The sequence below is a fragment of the Aegilops tauschii genome, chromosome 1 (genome assembly GCF_002575655.3).
Source record: "Aegilops tauschii subsp. strangulata cultivar AL8/78 chromosome 1, Aet v6.0, whole genome shotgun sequence".
Classification (NCBI taxonomy): Eukaryota; Viridiplantae; Streptophyta; class Magnoliopsida; order Poales; family Poaceae; genus Aegilops; species Aegilops tauschii.
Genome location: NC_053035.3, coordinates 11,255,618 through 11,265,421, shown reverse-complemented (window position 1 = coordinate 11,265,421; position 9,804 = coordinate 11,255,618). Strand labels below are relative to the sequence as shown.

The 9,804-nt window shown below is 43.7% G+C and overlaps 1 protein-coding gene and 1 non-coding gene across 3 annotated transcripts; both read right to left on the bottom strand.

Moving 5' to 3' along the window:
• Positions 1 to 601: 601 nt before the first annotated feature.
• On the bottom strand, positions 602 to 681 carry TRNAL-UAG (transfer RNA leucine (anticodon UAG)). The gene has a single exon. It is a non-coding gene; the product is annotated as a tRNA-Leu (tRNA).
• A 424-nt stretch (positions 682 to 1,105) lies between these two features.
• On the bottom strand, positions 1,106 to 9,340 carry LOC109784178 (uncharacterized). Of its 2 annotated transcripts, XM_020342776.4 has the most exons (16): positions 8,854 to 9,336; positions 8,537 to 8,753; positions 7,524 to 7,801; positions 6,822 to 6,998; positions 5,925 to 6,671; positions 5,731 to 5,825; positions 5,550 to 5,612; positions 5,368 to 5,456; positions 5,185 to 5,274; positions 4,400 to 5,059; positions 3,638 to 3,712; positions 2,645 to 2,715; positions 2,500 to 2,557; positions 2,325 to 2,342; positions 2,029 to 2,227; positions 1,106 to 1,918 (listed from the first exon to the last, which is right to left on the bottom strand). In XM_020342776.4, the coding sequence occupies exons 1-16, from the start codon at positions 9,072 to 9,074 to the stop codon at positions 1,407 to 1,409; spliced, it is 3,570 nt and encodes a 1,189-aa protein (XP_020198365.1). In that variant the 5' UTR covers positions 9,075 to 9,336; the 3' UTR covers positions 1,106 to 1,406. The 2 variants fall into 2 exon arrangements, with proteins under 2 accessions (XP_020198365.1, XP_020198366.1); XM_020342777.4 differs by lacking the exon at positions 2,325 to 2,342 and having other exon boundaries at positions 8,854 to 9,340.
• Between the last annotated feature and the right edge of the window lie 464 nt (positions 9,341 to 9,804).

Below are 9,804 nucleotides of genomic sequence, written 5' to 3'. Positions count from 1 at the left end.
TTTTTTTGGAAATTTTCTAATATATTCATCCTGCGGTACAACGAACAATAGAAATAATAAAAATTACATCCAGATCCATAAACAACCTAGCGACAACTACAAGCACTGAAGCGAGCCGAAGGCGCGCCGCCGTCATCGCCCCTCAATCGTGGGAGTCGGGCATAACTTGTTATAGTAGACAGTCGGGAAGCCGTCATACTAAGGCCCCATAGAACTAGCGCACCAAAACAGCAACCGCCACCAATGAAGAATAACGTAGATTAGAAGGATCCAACCCGAAGACACACGAACGTAGACGAACAACGACGAGATCCAAGCAAATCCACCAAAGATAGATCCGCCAGAGACACACCTCCACACGCCCACCAACGTTGCTAGACGTACCGCCATAATATAAAAACATCTTTTACACTATTCCATAATATAAAAACGTTTTTTTTATCCGATATACGTGCTTCCTCTGTTCAGTTTTGCTTGCCATGCCATGTAATATAGAAATATGAAGAGGAGCAAAATGTTGTTACTCCCACGCCCTTTCTTTCATCCTTGACGAACAAAAAGGAAATTAGCACTGAAGAGAAGAAACAAAAAAAAAGAGTTTTGACAGCTGTGGGGTTTGAACCCACGCCCTTTCGGACCAGAGCCTAAATCTGGCGCCTTAGACCACTCGGCCAAACTGTCTTTGGTGATAACAATCTACAAACGTACTATTACTACTCTGTCGATGCCTCCAGCTCTGAACGGAGTGCCAAAAAATCCTTGCTGCAACCTGAGTATGATTCACCACATGGGAGAACTAAACCTCTTTGTCCAAAAACAAAGCCAGCTTTTTCTATGAACTTACATAGTACTCCCTCCGTTCCTAAATATTTGTCTTTCTAGTGACTACATACGAAGCAAAATGAGTGAATCTACGCCCTAAAATATGTCTATATACATCCGTATGTGGTAGTCCATTTTGAAATCTCTAAAAAGACAAATATTTAGGAACGGAGGAAGTATGTGACAATTGAATCACACCAATTGTGGGGATCTTGCGAAGAACAGAGGAAAGCTAAATTTCACACCAAACTGAAAAGAAAAATCACCGGCAGAACTGAACATGTGCCATAAACATCAGCTTTATTTTCCTTTTTCCAGGAACAATTTTGCGTTCCACAAGACAAAAATGTCTCATATATAACTATAACAAACAGCACCCCATATGCGCGCTCCGATAGACAAACGGAGGCAGAACCAATGGCAAGGAAACAAAATTGCAAGCTAAGATGCCATTAGCACCCTCGCCATCTTATTCTTGCTACCATCTTATTCTTGCTACAGGAACCAATATGCAACCATAGGTCACAACTATAGCAACTACATATGCACAGTTTAAATAAAACAATCAGGTTATTCCTTTTTCTTCACATGAACCCGAGCTGCGTCAGGTCGTCGTCGGGCACCTCGAGGACGCCCGAGAAGTCGCAGTCCTGCGGCAGCGAATCGTCAAGACCATCAGGGAACCACGAGCTGAAATCGCCGCCTTCCTGCACGGCGAGATCCACCGGGACGTCCAACATGTCGTCGTCTAGTCCAGGCAGGCTTGCTGGCATCACGGGATGGGTGGATCGCTGGGTGGCGTTCCCGGGACCAGCTCCTGGTTGCCGAGCGATTGTCGCTGCGCCTGAGGTGCCTGTCGATGGCCCCGGGCGCTCCTGCGCTGACGGTGCTGGAGATGGCTCGGCGGCTCTGCCGAGGACGTCGCCGGATGCTGATAGCTGCACCAGCTTCTGCTTTGACTTTGTCTTGTTTCTGCGGTCACCGCTCCTCCCGCTGCCTGACGAGCGGCGCCCCGATCTTCCACCGGAGCCCTTTGCCGATGCTTCTCTGGTGCGGTCCCTTTCCCTCTTGCCCTTTTTTGATCTTGTTGTAACACCTGGAAATTAACGGGTAAGCAGAAGTTATGTTAGCTCCTGAAGCACCGGTGCCGGTAACAAACAACAATATGATTTTCTCTCTCATCAACAGTAATTGAGAGTGTATTACCTTCTGTGGATTTTGGGTCGCTGATTGGGAAGGGTGCAGATAGCACGCTCCAAAGAGAAGGCTTTCTGAAGCAGCTCCTCTTCGTTCCCTCGAATCTCTGGCATCGGGCAAGGGTGCGTCTCGCAAAGGCCGACGAAAATGCTAGTTCTTTTTCAGTCCTACTGACAACAGCCTTCTGGCGAGAACCAGCTCGCGTCCCCTACATATCATCAAGAAATACAATCAGTATCCAGTATGACTCAGCATTCCTCTATAAACGGTACTGTTAAAGCGCTGACAAAAGAAGAATGAACAACCTCCACAGCCTCCACACCCTACATATCATCAAGACATAAAATCAGTATCCAGGATTACTCAGCATTCCTCTATAAGGAAAACTATAGTTTATAAGAGCAGGATGATCATTCTCCTGATATAAGGTATTAACACCGATATCAGAAATGCGACCATGTAGAGAGATGCCTCAAGTACCTGAAGTTTACTGTACGCGCTTTCAACCAGTTTGTTCAATGCATGTTGCTCTAAGCTCCTGTCAGGGGATTTTTAAGTTAGCCACTGAAGAAATCCTATACAGTGCCATTTAAGATATAATCCACAAACAAAAATCCATTTATACCTCTCCTCGATACTTTTTGTATCTTGAATTGCTTTGTCTAACTTATGCAATCCATATTTCTTTTCCTTCAACTGCAAAATAAAAATGATACATTATATAAACTGTTAAACCCCTAATGAGAAGAAAACTACATATGATTCAGAGATAAGAAAGGGCATCAAAGGAAATGCATCAAATGAGAAGTCTTAAAATAGGATAACATGAATTATCAATCTAATCAGGTTGAATCTTTTATCTTATGGTGTAAATCAACCACTTAAAGCCACTGAAACTTTTATATAGACCCCTTGAGGTATTCCATATTGCAGTTATATGCTATTTTCTAGTGATATGGACATATCACCTTCATTCTGTGCTGACTAGATTTGGACCCCCACCGTTCAAATTGGAACGATCACAATTTAGGATGGCAAGATTAAGATGTACTCCCTCCGTTCCTAAATATAAGTCTTTATAGAGATTTCATTATGAACCACATACGGATGTATATAGATGCATTTTAAGTGTAGATTCATCCATTTTGCTCCGTATGTAGTCCACCTAGTGGAATCTCTACAAAGACTTATATTTAGGAACTGAGGGAGTATACGTGATATTATGGCTCCGAACCATCATGAAGGGTACCAAGATGCAGTTCTTCCATGGAAAATAACTAGTAGTTATTTGTTAATCATATCTGATGAAGCTAATAGACGTCATTCAACACATAAGTTACATTACCCCTATACTTCCATATGTTGATGCAAGGTGAACAAGGCCTTATATGCTCAAATTCAACTGTCCATTTTTTTTCCTTTTCGAATAACCAGTACACCAAAACCCAAGCTCTAAAAACATGAACAAAATTGTAACACCTTACACTAATCTGACGCAATCACAGTAACACATTGGGAGAAAAAAGTAATAGGGTAAGCATCCATGTTTAATGAAAATGATGGCATTTTACTTAAAGCGCATTGAAAGCATGTTACAAGGAGTGGTTGCAAAGGTAACCTGATCATGTAGCCTTCTCCTCAGCTCTGAAATCATTTTATTGATGTCCTCATCCCCTTCATCATCTAGATTTGGCTGAAATCATAATGCAAAGATAAGGCAAGAAACAATAATAAAATGTAAAAAGGAAAAGTTCACTAAAGTAAATTTGATATTGTCTGGTTATTGCATAAAATTAACCAGCCATTACACAGGATGACAGGACTACACACAAATTGAAATATGCAGAAAATGACATCAAATATCAGAAGTAAAAAAAAAGTGAACTAAGTGTATGCCTAGGCATATTATGCTTCTAACCATGTTAGCTGCCAGAGTAAAACAGCCGATAATATATAGTAGCAATTGCATACTAGGATACCGATATTAAGGCATTTCCTGCAAGGATCTCAACTATTCTTTGAAATCATCTGCGTTTGTGGCTACTTAATAAATTAACTTAAACTATGACGAGCATCAAATCATACAACACAGCTTCTCAATTTTAACCCTTCCATGTACAAGGTTCAAATGCCCAACATTAATAGTTTTACGTTTACAGAGGGAATAGAAACCTTGTGTGCCAAAGATAACATCCAAGGAAGATAAGTCCCTGCCAACTAGCACCAAACAAAAACATGAGACTGCTCAAATTCTGCCAATTTGTGATGTTTCATGTTATCTGATTTCTAGGCATACAAACTTATAAAGAACTACATTCAGAGGTATTTAAGTTTTCAAATGCTCAAGATGTTAAGAGATGCAGGCTTTATGGAATCATACCACTGTCTCCAGACAAATGCCAATACTTTCCAGCTCAATCAGAATCTTATCATCCATAGGCATGTACTGATATTCATGTGGAGGTATAGAGATATTTTTCCTTGAATTTCCACACTGCAGTGAAATCTGTGGTATTAATTCATGCAAATGGCCATATTCTGGGTGTACAGCACCATTGAATCCATCTGACAAACTCTCGCAATGGATCGAAGTTTGACTACTGGAGCTCATGAAATTGCTCGAAGCTGTGTATCCATCGCACAGGCTCTGATTTACCACCGAAGAATTGCTTGAATGTGCAAAATCCACACTCAACCCAGAATTATATGTTATGTCACTGACTTGAACTTCATTAGTTAGGTATCTGTGGGCAGTGCAGGGAATATGGCTATCTGAAATATCGACAAAGATGTCTCTTTGCACATCACTGGAGCCCGAAAAATTATCTTCCATGATTAAAGCTGAAAGGAGTCTGTGTGCCATCGGGGCCATCTCATGAAACCACTCATTGGGTTCTACATTTTGTGTCCCATTGATGTGGTTTTCCTCGCCAGGGATACAACTTCTGACAGGTCCTTTTGTTCTAACTCCACTGGTTTTGCTTAGCTCAGATGAGAGAGATGAATTAGATGCAGCCAGCACCTGAGAAGAAATCTCCTCCTGTAGATGTTATGGAACACGTCAAGCACTGAAGCAAAGATACAAGCTCTAAAAAATGAGATGAACTTCATGAGTGGGCAAAGTTTTCTTAGATGGGACGACTCACGCAAAGAAGTGTAACATACCATTGTTTGTGGTTTGATGTAGTCGGTGGATGCTATGACATTATGTCCACCATAGGACATGTTCATCTCAAGCTCTTCCACAAGGTCAATCTGACAATGAACTTCAAGTGAGAATTCGTCCAAACCCAACAAGGAAGCAAGTATGGTCGAGCATGACATATTTAAATTATAATGGGCACCAACCTGGTGCTCTAAGAAAGCTAAATTTTCAGAGCTTATGAAAGTTAGCATTGGCTCCATCTCCTTCCAAAAAGGTCCAGAATATGCACCAACTGCAGGAAAAAAAAACAGAAAGTTATAGCGCATCAACCCAAAGAGATGTGACATAGCTCAACCGGCAAAATCAGACAAAAGAATAAACGCACTGATAGCACTGCGAGCAGCATTTGCAGCAGCTAAAAGCTCCTCTAGGTCACCGTCTGGTTCAGCTGCAATGATCAGTTAGTTATTAAAATCGATAGGCTAAATTAGGGCAGAGGAGACGGAAAGTATCCAAAATTGAACCATAATAGTTGAAGCATAAAGGTGAAGTGTCTTTCTACAAACCTGGTATAACTGTAGGCTTGCAATTCAGAGTCTGTTCGTGACTGGGTGAAGTTTTGCAGTCAGAAGGTTTAGTCATCATGGAGTGCCCCACTTTACTGCACCAGCATTTAGAAGCCCAAATCAGTTTCATATAAAGAAGGGACAATTACATTTGTGCCCTTAATTCACATTGTTACTGAGGAAGCATTAGGTACCTTTCATTATTTTCTTCTCCAGCTCTTCCACATTTTAGTGGTTTTCTTGTTCCTGTAGCATCCAAATTTGCTTCTGATATTGAAGAGCACCCTTTTAAGTCCATAGAACCTCTTCCGCTCCTCCCATGCCGAAGAACACCTCCATGTTCAGGTTTTTCTTTGGAAGGTGCCCTATTTGATGAAACAATTGATCCTGCTGCATTGTGAACTGCAGTTGCCTCCTCATTCTCAATATCACCACTATTCTTAACTTTCTCCTTAGCGTTGCCTTCGGTAGCAGCGAGCCGCCCACTTTCAAACAACCCAACAGGAGATGAGATGTTATCAATCTTGGCTACCTTTTGTGAATTACTGCCAGTAACATTTTTTGGAAGCAAAACACCGCATGACTCAATAGATGCTGACCTAGCAGCAGTATCAAGTGGAGATCCATCAGATAAGGCTTCATCTAAATTTGAGACTGGAGACACTACATTCGCTCTCCTTGTCCGTGACATTTTCTGTGGGCGCTGACCAACCCAAGCAATCGGAGGTGTGGACGCATTTGAAGGTGTCAAACCGCCTGAACGTTTGCGGTTTGTCATGCTTCTCAAAGGTGAGGCTTTATTTGAGCAGGGTGTTTCTTCACATTCATCGCTTACACCAGCTGAACGTTGGAAGGGGGGCATGACAAGTGAACTTGTTCTTGGTGACCTGCATGCTTTAGTCTTGGGCGAGGGACTTAAGTTTGTATCAGAAGTATGTACCCTGCATATATAGAAATGCAGCAGATCATCAGAAGAGTTAAGAATGATAATGTTGCAGTACTTATTCAAGTATATGCAAAAAAAAACAAAGTGTGATTTGTCAAGATGAGAGTTACTTATGCATGAGAATAAAGTAAAGGACTATGCTTACTTGTTTCCTTTTATCATAGCACGCTCCTTTCCAGGTCCAGCATGCCGGATTCTTCTTTCATTTGGTAGACTGGTATAATCAACATCAATCTTGGATAGAATACGTGACCCAATGTTATTCTGCTGAAAACTGCTATCCATCTTGCTACCTGCTACTGCTCCAGCAGAAGCTCCATGTCTGCAATAAAAGAATGAAAAACGGTGAGTTCTAACCTGGTGAGGAAATGACGTCATAATTAGCAGAACAGATGTCCACATATAGCCAGATTGTGCTGGTAGAGGATTCAAGTAGAGTAGATAAGCAGCACAAATATGATTGCAACCTAGCGCAAAACCTATGTGGATCAAATAAATAAACAGCAGTTCAGCCAAGAAAAAGAAACCCCAAGCATCAATCTCATGGTTACGCCTGATGGGCATACATAGTAATGACATTCATCTTTCTCGTGATGCTTGACTTGTTTCAATGCACTGCATGTCAGGCCTCACTCTCTATTTGAATTATGAACTTTGTCTGTATGATGCTTACCAACCTAGATGTCACATTTACCATAGTACTATGCTTGAGTTGTTTTCACATTACAACAAACTTTAGTTCAGCATAGTACTCAATTAGGACTAGAACTCAGTTAACCTGAATTTTCGGTGGAAAAAAAAAAGAACAAACTTGACGCAACAGGTAAGCACACCAAACAAAGTGTACCTGAATGCAAGACCATCACTAGACCGCGGGCGTGCTTCGTTGGCTGGCCTGCTTTGACCCACAGGTTTAACATCGCGATCAGCATCATTGCTTCTACTGAGCATTGTTCCCAGAGAGCGCTTGCGTTTTACTTTAGGTGAGTCCTGTGATTTGTCCTCAGACAACTCCGATACTGTAACAGATGTTCTTGCACAAGTTTTTTCCTTCTCCAGTGGTGAAGTTTTAGCACTATTAGCTAGAGGACCTTGCCTTGTTGGAACACTGCCACGTCCTTCCAACTGAAATATGCAGAAATACATTGAAATAAGTTGAAATCACAGAAAATGGTAGCATGAGAAATTTTTAAGGAGTATGAAAACATAATGAGTGTGATCTGTTACAGAAACTGTGGAGAGAATAGCAGACATAAAAGACCTTTAAAACTTCAGGTCTTAGAGGTAGGTCACTCAAACAAGCTCAGCCAGAGTTACAGTTTTTATTTTTATTTTCAAATCCCCGAGGAACAAGTTACAACAGGGAAGTCAGAATCACAGAGGCCAATCCATAAAAATGAGCAAGTTTTAGGATAGGTTCAAAATTGAAGACTGCATTTGGATTATGAAATGACCACACTAGCAACATAGACTGAATGGTCAGAGAACAGAGCAGGAACATCGGTTCTTTCTATGGGCATTAAACCAAAATCACCGTCTTCCCACCCTTGTACTGCACTGCGTTCTTTAAAGAAGGCCAGAAAATGGTATGAAATCTTATACTGGTTTTCAAACCACCCATGGCATAACTTTACAGTCAGAAAACTGTATGAAATCTTATTGGTTCCAGCAAGTAACTATCCAAAAACAAGGGCAGGTAGATGGCATTGGCAGTTTAGCCCAAATTGTAACATTGATTTAAGCTACAAATTATAAGCCTGAAACCGATAAGACTAAAACTTCGTGAACTGACAACCGAGTATCTGAAAGCATCGATAATGGAACAATGTCACTTGACAGTATAACAAATGCGGCACAAACCCGTCCGTCCATCATCGAGGACCGCATACGCTTGCTGATTGCCCCCAGGGAGCTGCTGTTGTAGCCCTGAGCACCGGCCCTCGACGCGGCAGCAGGGGCCGCAGGTGGCGTCGCCGCCTTGGCGGCGCCGGCATCGCTCCTCTGCCGCCTGCGCGTGACGACGTTCTTGTACTTTTCGATCTTCTGGATCGCGTCCTCCAGCGACCGCACCTTGTCCCTGGCAGAGGCAGACCGATCAACCAACTAGCAACGGCGCAGGCACAGGGGACAAGCACCGGTACAGGCGTCCGCGGTGGGTTAGGATGGGGGGCACGTACCTGGCCTTGCCGGAGGACTCGGCGACGCTGTCGCGGACCCGCCGGAGCTCCTCCGGCGGGTCCCCCGCCTGCAGCGCCCGCCGCAGCTCGGCGTGGCGCGCGTGCCTGGGCTCCCCCGCCGGGGGGACCGTGCCCAGCGAGATGTACTTCGCGAGACCAGTGGTCGGAGGGAGAGGAGGAGCCCCCGCCTCCTCGCCGCCATCGCGGGGCGCGCCGGCCATGGGCGGCGGGCTAGGGCTGGGCGGATGGATAGGCTACCACGGCGAATGCTGCCGTGGCGGACGCGCGCGGCGACGGGGGCTGTTCGGGACGGCGGAATTGCGCCGGCGCGTGGTGGAGGGCCGGCCGCGGCGGGGGAGAGGGGCGGGGCCGGCGGCGATGGGGAGAAAGGCGCAGGCTTTGCGCTGAAAGGGATGGATTTGATGATGGATAGGGATGGAGGGAGGGAGGGTGGGATTGGAGTCAACCTCTTCCCCTAGGATCGGTCAACGGCAATAGAGCACGTGCTGTTTTTACCTCTTTTTGCAGGAGGGAAATGAAAAACGTGCTCTTTTTCTAGCCACTCTAGTTTTTCCACTTGTGGTAGTTTAGGGCATCAAAGGTCTCTCGAAATGGTGCCGGAATTTAGATGAAGACTATTATCAAATTCCATGAAAGAAAAGTTATTTGTAAAAAAAATCTTTTTTTAAATGAGTCGTGGCTCTGTATTAATCAAACATCAACAGTACATGAAATCCTCAAAAGGAAAAAATAAAATAATATTCACTCCTCAGGGAATCCTCCATCCTCTGCATTTCGCACATACCGATGGCGAGCCAAAATTGGTGCTGTTGGAGCTTCATGCCATCGCCGAAACAATAAAGTTGTATCCACGCAGGCGGTTGGGAAGCCATCGATCTCTGTCGAGAAGTGTCGGTGACATTGATCCCCAAGGATCCATGGCCCAAAGAA

Coding starts and splice junctions, on each gene's coding strand:
- LOC109784178 (XM_020342776.4), bottom strand. CDS start 9,074: ATGGCCGGCGCGCCCCGCGATGGCGGCGAGGAGGCGGGGGCTCCTCCT. Junction 5,613..5,730: donor CAAGCCTACAGTTATACCAG/GTTTGTAGAAAG, acceptor TGATCATTGCAG/CTGAACCAGACGGTGACCTA. Junction 3,713..4,399: donor GCATTTGTCTGGAGACAGTG/GTATGATTCCAT, acceptor TTATGATTTCAG/CCAAATCTAGATGATGAAGG.